The sequence below is a fragment of the Carassius carassius genome, chromosome 11, assembly GCF_963082965.1.
Source record: "Carassius carassius chromosome 11, fCarCar2.1, whole genome shotgun sequence".
Classification (NCBI taxonomy): domain Eukaryota; kingdom Metazoa; phylum Chordata; class Actinopteri; order Cypriniformes; family Cyprinidae; genus Carassius; species Carassius carassius.
The window spans coordinates 19,466,620-19,488,207 of NC_081765.1; the positions used below are offsets into that span (position 1 = coordinate 19,466,620).

The 21,588-nt window shown below is 36.7% G+C and overlaps 1 protein-coding gene across 3 annotated transcripts; it reads left to right on the plus strand.

The window, feature by feature from the left end:
• Nucleotides 1-1,530: 1,530 nt before the first annotated feature.
• Nucleotides 1,531-20,111, plus strand: LOC132152959 (armadillo repeat-containing protein 8). 3 transcript variants are annotated; one of them, XM_059561995.1, is made up of 22 exons: nt 1,531-1,646; nt 3,220-3,296; nt 8,507-8,578; nt 8,903-9,045; nt 9,200-9,297; nt 9,379-9,471; nt 9,714-9,794; nt 9,891-9,966; nt 10,726-10,816; nt 10,904-10,964; nt 11,055-11,255; nt 11,435-11,530; nt 11,630-11,712; nt 12,053-12,134; nt 12,215-12,301; nt 12,568-12,660; nt 12,747-12,896; nt 15,281-15,376; nt 15,951-16,046; nt 16,290-16,395; nt 19,009-19,102; nt 19,201-20,111. In XM_059561995.1, exons 1-22 carry the CDS (start codon nt 1,599-1,601, stop codon nt 19,232-19,234), a joined length of 2,058 nt encoding a protein of 685 aa, XP_059417978.1. In that variant the 5' UTR covers nt 1,531-1,598; the 3' UTR covers nt 19,235-20,111. The 3 variants fall into 3 exon arrangements, with proteins under 3 accessions (XP_059417978.1, XP_059417979.1, XP_059417980.1); XM_059561996.1 differs by having other exon boundaries at nt 16,290-16,380; XM_059561997.1 differs by having other exon boundaries at nt 1,532-1,646; nt 16,290-16,362.
• Nucleotides 20,112-21,588: the final 1,477 nt, after the last annotated feature.

The window sequence follows — 21,588 nt, forward strand, 5'->3', positions numbered from 1 at the left end:
ACATATTTAGGATTCCAATAACTCCAAGGGAGAATAGTATATTGTCTTTGATGCAATTCCAGATGGTTTATTGAGACTCTTGAGAGGTAGTAGTGAACCTCATAAGCAATCAATGAATAAAAAACAGGTCTTGTTAAACGGAGTTGATATAAAAGATAGTAAATGTTATAATAAGTTATTTAGATGCTTGGTTCACTGCCCTGCTATGCCCCGAAATAAATATTTTTGGAATGAACATTTTGGAAATATTAATTGGAGATTGATTTGGACTTAAATACTTATAAATACTGTATTAATAACAAAGTTTTTGAAATATACTTTAAAATGATACATAAAATTTACCCAACAAATGAGTTCCTAAAACGATATAAAAGTGACCTTTCTGAATTCTGTACATTTTGTAAAATTTGTCTGAAATCTGTACATTTGTCTTACATCTTTTCTTTGAATGCTTGTATGTGAAGTTTTTTTGGATTGATGTGGAATATTTTTTTAATATATGTTGAGTGGAATTAAAATTTGCATAGAGAAAAAGGATGTTTTTTTATTATGACAAAAAAAGAGATAGATAAAAGTCACAGTTTTGTGTTAAATCTTATTTTATTACTTGGTAAGGTTTACATACATAAATGTAAATGGTCTGAAAGGATACCCAACATCTACCATTTTAAGGCTGACATGAAGATTTACTTTGAAACACTGAAAGGACTTTCAAACCGCAAAGCAATAAGAACTATGGACATTATCAAAGAATTAAATTTCTCTTCTTTATTTTAATAATGTATACCCCTTTCCGTTATGTTTTTGTGTGTGTATGTATTCTTTTTTGTTTTTTTGTTTTTGTCTTATGATGCTTTGTAATCATTTAGAATATTATCTGTTAAATATTTGTATTCACTGTATTACTTGATGTATAATTCTGGAAATAAAATAAAAAAACTTTGATGTCTGCCAGCGCCGCATAAAATCAGCTGTAAGAAAGATTTAAATATAGCTGAAAGGATGGTATTTTTCCCCCTCAATTTTTTTTTTACATTTAGAATATATAATAAATAATAGGTGAGTAATCAGCAATATTTATTACATTTACATTTAGACATTTAGCAGATACTTTTATCCAAAGCAACTTACAAATGAGGAAAATGGAAGCAATCAAAAGCAACAAAAGGACAATGACATGCAAGTTTCAGTTAGCGTAATGCAGTACATATAGCCACGTTTTTATTATAATAAAATAAATAAAAAGAAAACAGATAAGTAGAATGCAAAAAGAATTAGAATAGAGAGTGCTGGAGTTTGTCAAAAAAAAGATGGAAAATATGTGTTTTTTTTATCCGATTCTTGAGATAATTTAATTTAATTGATTTTATTATTATTTAAATTATACATTGCTTTTTCAATTTAAATTTAATTTAATTAATTAGTTAAAAAACACACACAAGCTAATAATAATAATTAAATGGGGATTAGGTGGTGTGGAAAGTGCTGCTCTGCATGTTCAGCTGGATATAGCTTGCGGAGAAAGTGCTGATGTAAATAACCCGCTGACTGAGCTGTGTTTGTGTGGAAAGTGCCGCTGTGAATGTTCCGCTGAGTGAATGATGGCGTGCCTGCTGGAGGCCCCTTTACGCATCAGCGTGTTATCCGTGAGTCTCTTTGATTATACCCATTAAAACCTCACATTTTCACTTCAGGATCACTCAGATATACACTAGACACATTAGATGGACTTTAGCGATTGATCTTAAACCAAGCGATGTGGTTTTTGATGGCTGGCTGTGTGTTTATGTGGTTAACATTAGATCTGGAAGTGCTCAGAGCTGTCAAATCAAAGTTATATTTAGTTTCCATTCCATATTTAGACCTGGGGCTCCAAAAACAAAATCAAACCTGCTTGATATTCTCTGATGAAGTGGTTAAATGATGATCTGATGGGCTGATGTGGTGGTAACGCCCCCCTTTTGACAGCTCTGTAGTTCTGTCCTGTTTGTTTTGACACATGCTGATCTGCCCTCACTGTGGTGCAGCACAGGTGCACTGGTGGGGTCAGGTGATGGTGTGTACTCTGAGGGTATAATCTCATCTCTCCCAGTTTTCACTTAGTACTTTAAATTGTAGTCTAGTAAAAAAAAAAAAAATTAGGGACATCATTCATAATTTAGCCTTCATGTTCTGTTAATGGTCTCCCCCTAAAAAACTTTAAATGTGAGGTTATTCCTCTGATCCATTCGACCCAGGAGAGTGATATTGTTAAAGCTTTAACCGTTTGTTGTATGATATGCTCTTTTTAGAAAAGTTAATGGATATCCCATATATTAACACTGTTTCTGTCTAAAGTCAGTTGGATCATCACATATATTTTAAAGAGGTTTCTGAGACTCCAAGTCATTTTTAATCAATACGATATTTTGTTAAACATCATTGGTTGTAAGATCATTATGTGCTGTCTTAAAATGAATTAAATATTAAGTATGGGTTTTGAACTGCAAGGCTGATGATACACGGGGCAACTTTTTGAGCAATGTTGCCGTTAACAGGCAGCCAGGTATGGCACAGGGCCCATGACCGATCTAAAGTATCCAGACAGAAATTTGTTACCCATTCTCAATGGGAAAGTGCCCAAGCAACATTGTTCAAAATAAGTTGCCCAGCAAAATTTCTAAAAAATTGCCCCGTGTATCATGAGCCATCATGGGTCTTGAAAGTCTTTTAGATCCCAAACATAACGTGAGGATTAAGATGTAAGGATGTTGTGACTGTGTTTTTCTAATTTAATTTAATTTCTTTTTTTAAATGTATAATATATACTACATAGGCTTGTCTATAAGCTTGTATCTGTTATTATATTAATTGCATCATAGTGAGAATAACCAGTGAAATAAGATGAGTTTATCACTGGATTCCAAGTATATCTTATTTCAGTATGTCAAATAAATGTTAATTAGTCATGTTGCAAGAATTTTAACTTGATTCTTTATCCATGTAATGATGTCTAAACAGACAGCTCAATACGTCTTTAGGGGCTGGGAAATCATAGAGAGATGGAATACTGTAATTTAATAATTATCCCAAATCATTCAAATGCCTTGTTGAAGTCTGTTAGAAACTCATTTGTGCCAGAACAGCTTAGGTTGGTACAACGAAACTGAGGGTGTTTTGATGCCTCTGATGTGTTGAGTTTGCTGAATCATTTTTGTGCTGTCATTTGTCACTATGCAGGAAGTCACAGCCACGAGTCGCCACTATGTTGACCGGCTTTTCGACCCTGACCCACAGAATGTGCTGCAGGGAGTCATGTGAGTAAACAACTATGTGTCCTTCCTTTTAACTCAGCACTTCAGCTCTGGTTACTGTTAGCTTGATGTTCCCAACTGCCACAGCCATATTTTTCCACAAATCTATATCCTCCATCATAGCAGGCATTAACTAACACAGGGGTTTTCAAACTGTGGGTTGCGACCCACTTGTGGGTCACAGAATGGAACAAGGTGGGGCGCACAAAGTCACTTGGCTGCAGATAAATTTGCGTTTCAATGACACACACACACACACACACAACCTCACACAGTTCAGTCTAGGGCTGCATGAATGTGACGAGTGGGGCGGTGCCGAGAGCCATGGGAACAGAGCGAGAACCACGGAAAAGATCGGAACGATACAAAAGAGGAGCGATGACAGTGAAGGACGAGAGAGGACCAGGCCTGGATTTTATTTGGTGTTTGGTTTTTGTTTGTGCGCGGCAGTCGTCTGCGTGGGGCTGTCGCGCTGTTTTGTGTTTATTTGGTTATTAAAACTTCGTTTGATTGTCTGCCGGTTCCCACCTCCTTCCTGAAGGAGTCATCGAGGCGGTGGGCTGGAGTGAGCTCGATGGCACTGCGGATTCACCCCAGATCTTCAGCAGCGTGTCCCCTCCTTCCTCCCGGGCTTCGGCACCAGTGTAACACATTAAAAACTTCACAATCACGGGAAGAAGAAGGCGGGAACCGGGAACCCACTCGTCACAAAGATATAGCCCACCAACATTAATAACGAACTGCAATATCCTTAGTGTGATTTTCGAATTGCAATTAAGTCTGCGCGCGTTGCCTGTTTTGAAGCGCGGGCTCGCACGAGTTGTAATAACAGTTAAGGTTTCAGCAATGTCATTAAAAGGTTCAATCGGTTCGCATTATTAAAAAAGAAAAAACTTGCCCACTTCAATACACTATATTCTGTATGAGATTGCATACACCAGAAAATTCGAAATGTTACAAAAACGGTTTCAGGTAGGCCTGAAATATTTCTATCTGTTAGAAATATTTTCTATCTGTCTGTTTGAACTCTGCACTGTTTTCGTTTGGGAAACAGTTTGTAAAAAGCATTTCACATGTGAGCAGGGCACAAACGCAGGGTTAATTGTAACAGTACAAGATTTAAACATTTCCACATAACAAAATGTACAAAAGTTCACAATATTTCCTTGACGTATCATCTCTGTTTAGAGAAAAAAGTTCAGAAATCTTTGGAGACATTGCTGAACATTTATTTAACCATTGCAAAAATAAATGTTATCCAGTTTTTTTTGTTGTTGTTTATTTAAAATGAGACACATCTCTGCATTATGATTTTTTACCTTTTCACAATTATTTTAATATCCAAACTATTTTAGATAGTTTTGCTTTGCTTCTTATACTTTTCTAAAAAAGTGTTGGATTGTGCTCTATTCTTGCTGACACACACGGAAGGATCATGAATGCATTTTCTGCAACAAAACAAAGCAGCGCAGATTACAGTGAGCCTGTTTCATGTTTTTATGGACACTACATATTTTAACGTTTTTAACCAAAAATTTTAACTTAAATATTAATAGTGAAAATTTTCAAGTGTACTCTAAAATAAAATGGTTATTTTTCTTAAATACTTAATTTCTGTCATCAAACTTTTAAGTAAGATTAGGCTTAAAGTAATTTCAACCGTTTTTGTTTTTTTTTCTCAGATATTTTTGTGGGTCGTGAAATAGATTACACTTGTCTAGGTGGGTCGTGGAATGGAAAAGTTTGGGAACCACTGAACTAACACATTAAGTATTTATCCTGATTTAAAGTCATGTCAAAATAATTTCGGCAAGATGAACTCACAGAGATGCAACAATGATACTGTTGTTATAATCAGTAGGAAATGCTGGTTTCTTTCCAAGTTGGGGGCTTTAAGAATGATGACGAATACCAATTTGCTTCTGCCATCATTATTGATGTATCCAAATCCATATCGGTACAAGTGTGTAAATAAATAAGAAACAACAACAGAGTGTCTTAAATCAAAACACACACACATTTTGTACACAGAACTACTTCCTTCCGGAACGGATTCAAATCTCAGTTTGACAGTTTAACAGCTGAGCCCAAGCCTACGTTACTAATTCGAAAACGTCACTTTAACTAAGAAACGTTGAGTTTCTTAATTGAAGGCTTATTGTATTACTGTATTGTGTAGAGTAGAGTATTATGAAAGAAAGATGGACTGAGCAAGTGTGATTACCTGCATCTCATACAACATTCATTCTTCAGCTCAGTCTTATATTCACAATAAAACATTAGTTTGAATGTCCGCTGAGGAAAGCAATATCTTTGTCGTACTGTCCTTTCATCTGTTAAGGTTGATTTCTAATGCCAGCGCTGCTCAATGTGTTTGTTGGCCGTGTCTTACAAGCTGTTGTTGAAAGTAAAAATAATGAAATTTGCATTTTGTTTATAGACCTGTTTTAGTCTCTTTCAATATAAAAGTCTTTAATGCTGATTCACTCTTTTGTTGGCATGTAATGGTGAAACATTGTAACTTTAATCATGTCAAGAACATTCAGACACCGTTTCTCAATACCAAATATAGTTTAACTCTACCAGGGGCGCACAAGGTGACTGTTTTGGGGGCCCAAAAGCCAAAAGGCCCCCTAAAATACTTTTCATATATAAGATGTGCATTAGGTGTGGTCACGCGAACGGTTGCTGTTTACAGTGTTAATTCCCACGACAACCATCTTGTGTATCCTACCTCTATCAAATGAAAATATTATGCATCTGAAGCTGATATAATCCAATCCGCAGTTTTTGCTCAGACCAATGCAAAGATCCACACACATAACCCCGTTTTAAATTAATTTAATAATTTATACTTCAGACTCATCCTATTTCTTAAAAAAAAACAAGATAAATAAAGGCTAAATTGTGAGGTTTATCATTTTATTTATTTTGTTTTGTGAAAACTTGTATCTCAACTGTAAATCAATTGCTATTTTGTGGTCTACAACATGAAAGAAAGCCATTTTAACATGTACAGGAAAATGTACAAATGTTGGACACCACTATGGGGGACCATTGTAAACTTCAAGGCTGATCTGGGTAAATGTGTGCAAATGTTTAGGGCCCCATTTCTATATTTTGCCTGGGGCCCCCAATTCACTAAATTCGCCCCTGATCACTATAAAATATTATTTATTGAATAATAATATTTAATAAACAAAACCACAACAGCCATCATAAAAGTTGCTAAGCAGTCCAGTCAAAAGTACAAAGGCAGCACTCTATTATACAGCATTGAAGTTACATAAAATATAACGTTATGGTATTTTGCCCTCAGTCAAAACTATTAGTTCTGGAACAAATAATAGATTAATGAGACCAAAGATTACCTTTTAGATTAACCCAAAAATTAACCCAAAACGAATTATATCTCATGTTTAACCACTATAGAGACATCGAAGCCAGTGGCAAATTCCAGAAGAACTGGTTGAGGTGAGGCTGCTCTAGGCGGGCTGACACCCTGGAGCTCACAACTCTGAAAACGTCAAAGCAAATGTTCAAATATCCATTATCTTAATTAACAAACTGCATATTGGAAGTCTAAACATCTACATTCTCACCTAAAAAAAACCTCCATTAAACCTCCATTTTTTGACACAAAACAGTATTACTTATAAAATAGTTGTGGTTTTGAACCGTGGAAGATTTAGGTATGGGTGGCATACGCCTAGGGCGGCATCTTGCCGGGAGTGGCATGTTGCGCCTGCACAAGAAGGAAAAAATATATTTAACACATATTTAATATTAAATATTTAAAATGAAATATCTTTAATACTTCTGATTTTGTATTTAATGTGATCATAATTTAATAAAACAATGTAAGTTACGCTTTAATTCCCACTGTTAGGCTATTACAGGGTATTACACATTCAGTTATTTCAATATTTTAATAGTTTTAGTTTATTTTCCTGTTAACAATAACAACACTGGACAGTTTCATATTTCTGTCTCCTTTTTTCATTTCCTGATAAAGACCGAAAGCTTTTTAGTGATAATGCAAAAAAATAGAGCAAATGATGTTTGTAATTGATTCTCTGTGTGTCATGTGCACTCAACTCTTAACATCATTCTGATTTGACTTGAACGTTGCATGAGTACATTGTGCTCATGGAAAGATTTGCAAATATTTTGGGTACTGTTGATGAAGAAGAGCACAGATAAAGCATCAGTTACAATTGCACATGCATTGTCTGTCATTTAAGTGCAAAAAGCCTTATAGAAGAGAAAAAGCAATACAAAATTTCCACGTCCATTTTGTTCAGAGCAGAATCTCGCTACATTACCTTTGTGCTACCTATGTCATGAGATGAGAGTCTGCTAGGAGGGTGTTACTCTTTGCTCTCATTATCAGCCTCTGAAATCCTCTGCTCATTCAAATTTACACTTGCAAGATCACCAGTGTCTGTTTTAAATAACATATTGTAAATTATTTAATTATTGTACATGTAGGTTTCAAATTAATTGAAATACTAATTGTAATTTTTTTTTTATTCAAATTGTTTATCTCACACTGAAGGGCTATTTAGACTGGAAAATAAATTAGCATTTGTTTTAAAGAGTTTTTTTAAGATTTTAAAGAACTTTCTTATGCTCACCAAAAAATGCATTTTATTGGAGTAAAAGCATTAGTGAAGCATTGTTACAGTTTAAAATAGTTTCTGTAATGAAAAAGCAGAATTTTCAGCAGCCATTACTCCAGGCTTCAGGTCACATAAACCTTCAAAATAATTATTATATGCTGATTTGGTGCTAAAGAAACATTTCTAATTGTTATAAATGTTTAAACAGTTTAAAAGGTTTTCAGCATTTTTAAAGAATACAAAGTTCAATAGAACAGTATTTATTTCAGATACAATTCCTTTGTAATTGTGTGAACAATTTTACTGTCACATTTGATTATTTTAATGTGTCTTTGCAGAATAAAACTTCTTAAAAATAAAATTTACTGACCCCAAACGTTTGATCGGTAGTTTAATTTTTTTTTAGTTTTTTAACAAAAAGTTCAGCAACCAATAAACAGCTTTTTTTTCACCCAGCTTGTTGTTTATCTGACCAATAGCACCCTCAAAATTATTTCTTAATTTTTTTCTGTTGATCTGTTTCTATGCCATAGAAGATGTGTGTTATGCACAAGTTATAAGTATTATAAGTGATTGCACCTTTATTGATAGTGACATGAAGAATGCTGTCATTGGAAACAACAGACAGAAGGCCAACCTGATTGTGCTGGGAGCCGTGCCAAGGTATGTCCAACCACTTTAACCTTTTTCCACCAATAGAACTGCAATGAGTTTTGACACAGGAAGTAAGGTTGAAAAATCATAGCTAATCTATCCAGTTGTCTGAGCTGGGCCAATATAGCTGGAAAACTACATGGAAGTCCAAAAGTCTGAAATTATATTAAATATCTGGGATTCAAAATCATATTTAAAGCTGGAAATAAACAAGACACTCTCCAACCTAAAGACGGCAAAATCACTTTTATCTGTTCTCTGTTTTACATGCAAATCCCTGCTGATGAGGATGTACTTGGTGTGTGTGTGTGTGTGTGTGTGTGTGTGTTGTAGACTTCTGTATCTTCTCCAGCAGAGCTCTTCTAGTCTGGAGCTGAGGACTGAATGTGCGGTCGTGTTAGGAAGTCTGGCAATGGGCACAGAGAACAACATCAAGTCCCTGGTAGACTGTCACATCATCCCAGCCCTGCTTGAAGGTTCTCGCTCCATCTTCTCAGTCTATCCTTGATACTACTGTGTTATTATATTTTTTATCAAATAAATGCATCCTTGAAGAGCATAAATTCTTCAAAAAAAAGTAAGATATCTTCATGATTCCAATCTTTTGAGCAGTGTTTTGTGTTTCTGCAGGTCTCTTGTGTTCTGATCTGATTTTCATCGAGGCATGTCTACGCTGTTTAAGAACCGTCTTCATCAGTCCAGTCACACCAGTGCAGCTGTTGTACACAGTAAGACAACTTGCACATTCTGAAATGACGTATGCACGTGCATAAACAGAAGCATGATCAACATGTTTTAATTTGCACCAGGACCCCACTGTTATCCCTCACCTCATGTCCCTGCTGAGTCGGTCACAGCACACACAGGAATACATAACGCAAATCTTCGCCCACTGCTGCAAGGTAACACACAACACATCACACAGTAAATATGCATTTATTCAGAATTATAAAGCAAATGGTTCCAGCTCTAAATTCTGAGTAGATTAGCCACAAACAAGCTTTATTCCAAGCCTTATTAGTGATTAGCCCACATGCACCTGTGGCCACATGGCAAACTTAAAAATGGTTGCAGTATTACAGTTTAGGCTTCTTGGCAAAGTAATCTATTCTTTTGTCTCTATTGACTTAATGTGTGTGTCCAGACTCCAGAACATCAGACGGTGTTGTTCAACCACGGTGCCATCCAGAACATCGCTCCCCTGCTCATCTCTCCCTCCTATAAAGTACAAAAAGGATGAGTGACTCTTCCTTTTATTATGGTATTTTTGATGCATGTCAGTGTATTCTGAGTAATTATGGTTTGTGAACTCTCTCTGTAGTTACGGATGCAGGCCTTGAAGTGTTTCTCAGTTTTGGCCTATGAGAATGCTCAGGTCTCTATGACACTGGTTAATGGTGAGCACGACTCTCATCCTCTATCTACCATCATTTGATCACCACTTGTTTTGTCCTCCTGGCTTACGTTCATCAGAGATGATCTTTGACTTCTCTTTTGTGTTGCAGTTTTTCATTTTCTTTGGTAATGTCTGAAACACTGTTCAGTGAAATAAAAGAATAGAGAACAACAGTAGGTTTCTTGAGGTAAAACATAATATTCAGAGCAAATATATTAAGCAGCATAACAGTGTTCAACATTGATAATAATAAGTGTTTATTCAGCACCAAATCAGCATATTACAATGATTTGAATGATAATGTGACACTAAGGACTGGAGTAATGGCTGTTGAAAATACAGCTTTGCCATCACAGGAATATTATATTTGAAAATATATTAGAATAGAAAACAGTTGTTTTAAATTGTAACAGTATTTTACAATATTACTGTATTTTTGATCAAATAAATGCAGCCTGCGAGAATTAGAAATCCTACTGACAGCAAACATTTGATTTGATTAGTTCATGGTGTAGTATTAGAGCCTAAAAGTTTTAGCAGAGTTTTCTCATAGCACATCACATAAAGTCTGATTCAACATTTTTTGCAATGCTCCTTTGTTCTTTGAATCAGATGTTGTGATTATGTAAGAACTGGTGGTTTGGTTCAAAGCTTAAAACATTTATTTAGGTTTTCTGTATATCTATGGAGACAATTAATAAAATAATGCTTAAGCCTGCTGAAACTCATATTATTTTGTTTGTATGTATGTGTTTCTCAGTGCTTGTAGATGGTGAGCAGCTCTCTCAGGTTTTTGTTAGAATGCTGCAGAGGGACAAACCCATCGAAATGCAGCTTACAGCCGCCAAATGGTGAGCAAATCTCATCTTGCAGGTTATTTGTGAAAATACATGATTAATCGCTTTAGCTTTTACAAACTCACATTCTTTTTCTCTCAGTTTAACATACATGTGTCGAGCAGGAGCCATCAGGACAGACGACAACTCTATTGTACTAAAGGTACCTCCAGAAAACATCTACATATATGTGATGAATGCAAAAGTGTCACCATTGAAAGTGTGTGGGAACTAGTTCTGTGTGTGTGGACAGACTTTACCATGCCTGGTGCGGATGTGCAGTAAAGAGCGGTTACTGGAGGAGAGGGTGGAGGGAGCTGAGACGCTAGCCTTCCTGATGGAGCCGGACATAGAACTACAGCGGATTGCAAGCGTCACCGATCACCTCGTGTCCATGTTGGCTGACTACTTTAAATACCCGAGCTCTGTCAGCGCCATCACTGATATTAAGAGGGTAACTTCACGTTCACATGCATGCATGTATTTAGCTTTCTAAATGAGGAAATACCAGAGACTTCTGTTGTTTTTGTATAAAACTAAGTATGTGGATTTCAGTAGTAGGGGTAATCAGGTACCTTTTGCTTTTCTGATATAATGTACACTCAGTTTATCTGATCATTTGTCTTCCTGCAGTTGGACCATGACTTGAAACATGCGCATGAACTGCGGCAAGCAGCCTTTAAACTCTATGCCTCGCTGGGCTCCAATGACGAGGACATCAGGAAAAAGGTGATTTATATTATATTGCAATTGCTCTGTTTAAAAAAAAAAAAAAAAAAAAAGTCCAAAGAGTGCCTGATATGCTCACTGCATTGATACCTACTACAGATTACAGAGACGGAAAACATGATGGACAGGATTGTTAGTGGCCTATCAGAATCTAGTATCAAAGTACGGTTAGCAGCAGTCAGGTATGATGCACCTTTTCTCTTAATTGACTGTCCCAAAAAAATTAAGAGAATCAAAAAGGTTTGGGGTCTGTAAAATAATGTTTAATTTCTTTTTTTTCTGTATTTTTATCAGTATTTTTATTCAGCAATGATGCATTCAATTAATCAAAAGTGACAAATACATTTCTAATGAAGCCTTAAAAATATTTTACAAAATCTTACAGACTTCAAACTTTTGAATAGTTGTCTCAAAGTGAAATGTGTTTGTTGAAAATGCACAGCAGTTGGATTTTGAAAGAATTGAGAGAATAAAAGGTTTTGGTTTGCTCGTTTTAATTTCTTTCTTTCAAATTTCCTCTAGATGTCTGCACAGTTTATCACGGTCTGTACAACAGCTAAGGACAAGTTTCCATGATCATGCAGTATGGAAGCCACTAATGAAGGTATGATATTCAGATGATGTTGATTTAAATCTGTACGCTAATCAAACCCTATTTGAATGCACATTTGTTTTTGTGGGTAGCTGTTACAGAACGCACCAGATGAGGTCCTGGTCATGGCCTCTTCAACACTATGCAACCTACTGCTGGAGTTTTCACCCAGCAAAGAGGTAAAGTACACACACTTTGTTGGTTTAAAAGCATTATACAGCCAAGATTTTCAATTTCTTACAGTTGTTCGGTAAAAGTAATATTATAATTATTATTGAACTACGTCAAACTGAAAACATTCAAACTTAAAGCTTTTAAAACGGCTTCAGAATTTCTGGTCAGGCAATATAGCAATATTATTAACAGAAGACAGAGGAATAAGTATGAGGGATATTCCCAGTACCACTGGGCTTTAAAAAGTGACTGTGGATGTGTGTGTCCACAGCCTATCTTAGAGTCTGGGGTCATCGAGTTACTATGCAGCCTCACACAAAGTGACAGTCCAGCTCTAAGGGTCAATGGCATCTGGGCTCTAATGGTAAGACCAACAGACTTTGGTCCACAATAGAGTTTCAGAATGAAAACACTCTATGTCATCAGAATCTGTAATGTGTGTTTGTGCAGAACATGGCCTTCCAGGCAGATCAGAAGGTGAAGGTGGAGATAGTTCGAGCTCTGGGTACAGAACAGCTTTTTAGACTCCTGTCTGATCCTGATACCAATGTGCTCATGAAAACATTGGGGCTACTTCGAAACCTGCTCTCCACCCGGCCGGTAACGCACATTATGTTTATATATGTGTATATATTTAACCTCCTGACTACCAAAATAAATTTTTTTTTTAATTTAAGTGACGAGTGAGTGAGTGAGTGAGTGAGTGAGTGAGTGTGTGAGTGAGTGAGAGTGAGTGTGAGTGAGTGAGTGAGTGAGTGAGTGAGTGACGTGACGTTCAGCCAAGTATGGTGACATACTCAGAATTCGTGCTCTGCATTTAACCCATCCAAAGTGCACACACACAGCAGTGAACACACACACCGTGAACACACACCTGGAGCAGTGGGCATCATTTATGCTTTGGCCCCCGGGGAGCAGTTGGGGGTTCAGTGCCTTGCTCAAGGGCACCTCAGTCGTCGTATTGCCGGCCCGAGACTCAAACCCAAACCCATGGTATAACAATGAATTGTTATACCATTTTGTTTAATGCAGGTTGGCATAAACAGGTTGTCCCATTATGTACAATGTATCTCTATACACTGCATATAATTTGCATATTAATTCATTTTTGGGGCAACGTAATGAAAAAAGAAATCTAGTAATGGGAGTAATTATTGCCAAATTTGTAATAAACAAGCTTTTAGTCCCAGTGTCTACAGAGGACAAAACTCCATAACTGGTTGTCCGGAGGATATATATATGCGCAGTGGGTATAGAAAAGAACATCCCCAGCCCCTGAAATTAAGACAGTTTTTGTTTTATCCAGCTGTATTTACAACTTATAACATCAAAGTGAAAGACATAACACCAATATGCCAGAAAAAAATTAAATAAAAAAACAGAATCACTCATTTGGAAAAAGGATTACCCCCCTCCTAAAAATTCAGTCATGTGTAGCTAATCACCTTCTCAATGCACACCAAGCCATTTGATGTTCAACTTGATCATCTGTGGTCATTGTGATTAGCTCAGCATGAGAAGAGCTTTCCTGAAGCATTTCAGTCCTTGGTAGGGCAACTGAAGCAAACAATCAACTATGAGTACCCATCAAATGATCTCCGGGATAAAGTTGTGGACAGGCACAAGTCAGGAGATGGATACAAAAAAATTTCAAAGGCCTTATCGATGAAGAACTGATGAAGAGCTTTTTGGCTCAAAATGTCACCTGTGGTGAGAACAGAAATAAATATTTTCTATTTTTGGAGCTGTGGTGTGCCAACTTTGATCTTCCTAAAGGCTTTATCAACGCCTAGAAGCACAGTGAAGTCTATTATTAACAAGTGGAAGATATTTGATACAACACAGAGCCAACCTGCATCAGGACGTGATTATAAACAAAATGAAAGAGCCAGAAGGAAACTTGCTACAAAGAGGCCAACAGCAAATCTGAAGCAGTTGCAGTAATATTGTGTGCATGTGACTCCTCAAGAAAGGCCACATGCAGTCACGAATGAGTTTTGCCAAAACGCATCTTGAAGATTCTGAGGCCACATGGAAAATTGTGTTATAGTCAGATTAGACTAAAATTGTATTTTTTTTCTTCTACCCCAAAAGATATATCTGACAGAAATCCATTACAGCTTATGATCAAAATAACAGCATTCCTTCAGTAAAGCATGAAGGTGGTGATGTCCTGTTCTTGTTGTTTCTCTGCAGCAGGGACTGGGGCACTTGTCAGGATACAACGAAACATGTATGGGGCAAAATACAGTCAAATTCTTGAGGAAAGTCTGCTGCCCTCTGTCAGAAAGATTTCAATGGGAAGAAGGTTTGTCTTCCAAGATGACAATGACCCAAACACACAGCAAAACTGAGCACACAGTGGTTGAATGAGAAAACGGTGAATGTGTTTGCACGTCCTAGTCAGAGCCAAGACTTAAACCCCACTGAAAATCTGTGGAATGAATTGAAGACTGCAGTCCACAAACGCTCTACCTTAAAAAAAATTAACTGAACTTCAGCAGTTCTGCAAAGAAGAGTGGGAAAATATTGCAAAGTCTAGATGTGCAAAGTTAGTAGAGACAGAGGCAAATCCCAACAGACTAAAAGCTGTAATTAAAAAAAAAGGTGGTTCAACAAAATACTGACACAAGGGGGTGATCCTTTTCCAACTCAGTGATCCTGTTTGTTTTTTGTTTTGTTTTCTGACATCTTGGTGTTATATCTTGGATGGTTTATATTGCACTGAGTAAATACAGCTGGATGAAGCATTCATTCATTTCAGGCTGTAAATCAACAAAATGTGATGATTTTAAAGGGGGGAGGGGGATTATTTTCTATACCCACTGTATGTGTATGTATGTATATGTGTACACACACACACACACACACACACACACACACACATATATATACATATATATTCCCTTCCACTGTCTAACAAGTCAAACTTATGGCCTTTCTGTAAAACACACACACTAATTGTCTTTCCCTGTCTTTGGCAGCATATAGACCAGGTCATGAGCTCACATGGGAAGCAGATCATGCAAGCGGTCACGCTTATCCTGGAGGGAGAACACAGCATAGAGGTCAAAGAGCAGGTGAGCTGCTCAAACACACTAAGATGGCATTGTGCTCACTAGGTCTTACAGAATCAGACTAGCAAGACATCTCAAGCAGCTATTATATTCCACAGGCATTTTGTGTCTGTAAAAGTCCTTGAAAAGTATCAAGGTCTTAAAATTACTTTTTAGAATGTAAAACTGATCATATCTTAAATGCCATAGAAAAAGTCTTTACCTCTTCTGTCTTGTTATCAGTTGGTTGCTCCCCTTTTCTTTTCTTCTTTTTTATTTCTTTCTAAATCAGTTATCAGGTTTTGAGTGTGATACATTTGTGGTGCATTAAACTGTGTGTGTTTTTGTTCACACGTTTAATGTTATTCCCATCAAGGCTGCAATTATTTGTTTAGAATACATTACAACCAGTAATATTGTGTTATAAAATGTATCTTAAATTGTGTTCTATATTAAGTTTCAAAATATATATGAAACATCTTTATATTTCCTCAAAAATGCTGATAACTGCTGTGGAACCCGGAACATTCGTTTAGGAGCATTGATTTGAATAGTTCCCAGAGCTGATGTTTAACTTTGGCTTTGTCATCTTTTGCAGACATTATGCATATTGGCCAACATTGCTGACGGAAACACTGCCAAGGAACTCATTATGACCAATGACGACATGCTCCAAAAAATTAAATATTACATGGTCAGTGCATTGTCTTTTCATCTGTTTTCTCATTTGTGGGCTTTTTTCAATACATTAATTCAATACATTAATTTTCAATACATAGAATTTGTTTAAGATGTTGTTGTCTGTACCATAGTGTCCTTGTGCTTCTGCTTGTTTCCCCCTTATCACTGTCCCTTGCTCTTGGCTCTTCTTGTCTTTCTCCTGCGGGATAGTTCTTTTTTTTCTTTTGTGTAATTTCTTCTGTTGTCTATATTTCAGGGTCACTCCAATGTGAAGCTGCAGCTGGCTGCCACCTTCTGCATCTCTAACCTAATCTGGAATGAGGAGGACGGTGAGGAGCTCAGGACACGTGGGTTCTGTGGAGGTGTAGTGGGACAGTTTGTTGTGCTCTCAGTTTGTCCAAACATGCACAAAAGCATTTACAGTAAAAGCGTCATTAGTCTTGTCAAATCAGTATTAAAATATTAATCATGAATCATTTGTGTTTTATTACATATGTTTAAAATGTCTATCTATTTAAGTTTTCTGTTTGATTTAAGGCATTCAATAGCCGCATTTCCACTGTCGGGCCAGTGCGAGCCAGGGCTTAAAACGGGCTGGGCGGGGCTAATAACAGAGACAGTTTATAGGAGACATGCCACTTCCTCAATCCTCAATACAACTATATAAGTAAGACCTGTAACGGCAAAGATGGCGGTTGTGTGCACATGTCCCGCCCCTCCCGCTGTAAAGCCAATCATCTGCTTTTAACAGTCAAGCCGGGAAACATTTAAGCCTATCGTCTGGTTCCACTGACGTATGCACACAGTTGAGAAACCCTTGCCTATGCGTAGTAAAGGTATAACCTGTGGGGAAAAAGGCGTTTTAAACCTTATTTTAGGGCAAAGTCATCAACATTTTTCAGCGATTTTTATCATATTTCACTGCTGTTTCTATACATGCTGTTTTTATGTCCCGGTGACCAGTGAAAGTGTAGTTCTGACTCTCTGCCCATTCATTTAGATAGGAGCTGGTCTTGTTATTCTGAAATAGCTGCCTGGAGGCTTTGCCAAGATGGCGGCCGAGTGGCACGACTTGCCTGAAAGGACTTTGCTAATAGCCTCGGGCCAGTAGCACGAGGCCAGAATAGCGCAGGGTTTCCACAGTCGAGCCAGAAGCTCTGCTGCACGTCACTAAAACACGCCCTTTACATGCCTCTCCGGAACAACGTCACTCAACGAAACGCCTTCATTTCACCAACAAAGAGAAGTTATCAGAAAACTAAGAAATAAGTCACTGGAACATGCGCGATCACACACGAACATGATAAAAGCGGCCGTTTGTTTGCATGCTTTGGTAAATATTCAAATTCAAAGGCATGGATGTTTTACTATAGTAGAATAAGTGATACATTGATCGTAATGAATTAATTTATCAGGACTCAGAATTAATCACACAGAAATACATTTATTTCTATTTTATTTATTTATTTTCTAACGCTTATGAAAATAGCCTGCTTATTCAGTCGAGTCTGTTTCTATTTATTTGTAGCCAAAGTGGCCTATGTCAAATTTAGAATGAATGATAATATCTCTATTTTTATAAAAGCTCCCGAACATGAAACATTATTATATTTTTATGATAGGCTACGTGGAGCTAAACTCTTGAGGCGAGACTTATGACAGATAATATAAGTTACTAAATAATTACACGATTGTGATAGAGAATAAGAAGCTGACATCTGATTTCCTCAAACGGTTCATATTTACCATGTTTACTATGGTAATGTTAATGCCCAGCGTGCATAGTCTTTTGCATCGTTTATAAATATTTCTGCCTTGTATGGTGATTGTAATTCACATCGGATCAAGTTATTTTTATAAAAGCTCCCGAACAAAAATCATAATATTTTGATGATAGGCTATGATTGTAATTCAAATCGGATCAAGTTATTGCAAACACTCCTGCTGACTGAAAGTGAGTTTTGAGCTCGACTTATTTAAAAAAGTGTTTAAGGCTGGTGTTATAGAAATGATCCGCAGCGCAGACTGTATTTTTTTTATAAAAGCTCCCGAACAAAAATAATTATAATATTTTGATGATAGGCTATGCTACGTGGAGCTAAACTCTCGAGACAAGACGACAGATAAATATGTTACTAAATAAAAGTGATAAATAAAAGTAAAAGTGGTTGCATTTACCATGTTTACTATGGGAATGTTTATCGTGCATAGTCTTTTATATCGCTTATAAATATTTCTGCCTTGTTTAGTGATTATAATCCACATTGGATCGAGTTATTTCAAACACTCGCTGCTGACTAAGAGTGAGTTTTGATCTCAAATTATTTTAAAAAGTCTTTAATACTGGTGTTAAAGCTGTTATCTTTCTGTAATGATCCGGATCGCTGACGCTCTCCAGATGCTGAGAAACTCCGCCTTTTTTCATAACCCCTCCTCTAGCCCTAGCTGGCCCGCTTTGGCCAAAGGTTTTCATCGGGCCAAAAAACCCTGGCAGTTGGCCCCGAGGAAGCCCCGGTGAGGCACGATCAAGCCCCGGAAGTGACAGTGGAAACACGACTGGCCCTGGCACGCACTAGCACGCCCGGTTTAAGCTCGATAGTGGAAACGCGGCTAATGTCCTAAAGAAAGAATACACAATAAAATCCTAACAACCAATAATTTATTATGTTAAATTTAATGGTGTTATTAATGAAATGGCAAGGGAAAATATTTATGAAATATTAACATCTTAATTTTGTCCTAAATATTTCATTTGGAGGCTCTTATTATTATTAATATGTATTTATTATTATTCCTCTAAAGAGTTTGTTCAGGCATACAATGCTGTTCCATAAAATAACAACAGTGTAGTATTGGAAATACATTTTGTGAAGATTTTCTTAGTGTTGTTTATTTGTATCTGATAGTAAGACCAGTCCTCTGGCTAAATAAGACTCTTTGCGTACTGTGTAAGTGTGTTTTTTCACTTCTTCCAGGCTCACAAGAGAGACAGGACAAGCTAAGGGAGATGGGCTTTGTTGATATCTTACACAAACTCACCCAGGCATCAGATCCCAACCTCTGTGACAGGTGATCGACAGACTGGCATTGATCTGTTGGTAGTTGCTTCATCTTGGTTTGTTGCCTTAGTAAAGATTTAACCGTTCACATCTCCCTCCTTCTCTAAGGGCAAAAACAGCGATGCAGCAGTATTTGGCATGACCTTGAAGGAAGGTGGGATACAGCCTCACTAACAAACTCTAGGAGGATCACATCTCCTGTGTTTTTGTTTTAGATTCGAGTTTAGTTTTGCTCTTCCTTTTGTTTTGTTGCACAAGACACCTTTTGTTGTGAAGACCGTGAACAACATCGGAAATCAGAGACACGGTTGCCAGGGGGCCACAGCACCTTTTGGGCTTTTAGCTACGTTGGCTTAATACATTTTCTGCTGAACTCTTGGAACTATTGTTATTTTTTGTTTGTTTTTTGGACTTAATATGAAGGAGAAAAAAAAGTTCCTCAAAGTGTGTTGCAGCGCCACCTGGTGGATTGAGGCTTTGATGCTTTGGACTTCCTTTGGAGAAAGCTGACTGAAATCTCAGTGCTACGCTTCTAGGAGCTTAGTCTCCTTGTTTTGGTTTGCTGATTTACTATTGATATTATTATTATTATTATTATTATAACTATTATTATTTTAATTAAGAATCTGACACAAGGTTTGAAAAAGACTGCTTGTTTTTGTTCTTTTTTTTGTGGATACATACCTCGTAAATATATATAAATATATAAATATATTTTTTGGATTTTTAATTTCCTTTCAGGTTGTTTTTCCCCTTTGTATTTTCCTCTCTGTAATGTAGGCTGATGAGGGTATATCTGGAGAGACAGCATGTTGGGTCATATACAAAGACATTTCATAGAAACCATCCAACCCCAAGCAGAAGGTGAAAGTTTGTTTGCTCTTTACACAGGTTCTTTGTTTTTTCAATTTCACTCCCTTTATCTTCACATGAATCAGTCGTCTCATAACTCCCATTTTTTGAAGCTCTATAGTGAATGTTTTCACTCAAATATATGCAGGCCTCTGCCATGGAGCAGCCCACTGCTTTGTGTATTTTGTGGGGGGGGGGTTGTGGGGGGGGTCGAAGTCGAGAAGGGCTTTCCAGCACAAAAGAGCTTGGAGAAGAGGCACATGCTTCAGAAATGTCACATCTTGGTACTCATGTAGGAAAAACAGGTATGAATCCTGCCTGTGACCCGTTTTTCCCCAAATAATATATCTTCTAAGTCTATCAGTTCTCACATGCTTCAGACATGTTGCGCCTCGGCATCCTATAGGAAAAAACATATTTGAATCAAGAATAGTACACATCCTGAAAAGCGAAGCCAAAACATTTTGATCACTATCTGGTGGCTGATTGGTCAGGTCATAAACCCCGCCCTCTCGAAGTAAACAAATGAGACGTAAGCTAAACTAAAAAAAGAATCAAATCATTCGTATCACACTGATGTATGTTCAAGTACCTGTTTCTCTAATAAGTTTGCTTTTAATTAGTTATTTGATGCTATAAAAACAGGGTGCGCAATCATTGTGAGGGGAGCCAGAGCTTGCATCTGGGAGCTTGCAATTGGGTCTTTTGGGCGGGACTTTGAGACTGCGGCTCTACCTCACAATCACTTCTGCACAGGGTCCAAAATACATCATTGGCAATACTGGGATATTCTGGTTTCAATATTTCTGAAGTGGAATTGCGTAGTCTGTCTTTTTTTTTTTTTTTTTACAGTCTATGGGTTGAATCCAAACAATGTTGTGTATCTTATGATATCAACAACTATCTTATGTAAAAAAAATTTAAAAAAATAATTTAAATTTAAAAATTAAAAAAGAACAAAAAAGTAACAAACTTAAGTGAGTATTTGGTTGTTTTGAAAAAAACTGTTAATCTAATTAATCGCACATTAAATTTGGAGAAATTACTCTGAAAAGATCATTTAAAGTCATTGTTGTGCAAAGCATCAAACAGAGATTACAAAAAGTAGGTTCAGCAAGAAATATTTAGTTTGATAAAATTTATTACATATACTCTTTTGGACCATGTGAGTAAATGATGACAGAATTGTCATTTTTGGTTGGGTGAACTATAATAATTTATTTTCTAAATTTTATTATTATTATCATGATAATATTAAATTATTTCTTTAATGAAATGATAATCTAAATAATAAACTAAAACTGCCAGTAGGTGTTGGTAAATGTCTTAAAGGTCCCATGACATGATAATTTCACTTTCTGAGGTTTTTTAACATTAATATGACTTCCCCTAGCATGTATGTGGTCCCCAAGTTTCTAAAAATTTTAATCTGTGTAAATCGAGATTTTACTATCTTTCTCTGCCTTTGAAAAAATGGAAGCTCAAATGGTCTGATCTGGAATCTCCTCTTTGTGACGTTGTAAAGTGAAATGTTACCTCCCCTTTCTCTGCTTTGCCCGCCCAAATATTTACATATAATTCAGTCGCTATGTCAGCACAGGCGTTACAAACAGACTTTTATGATATGGATTCGACAGCACTGGC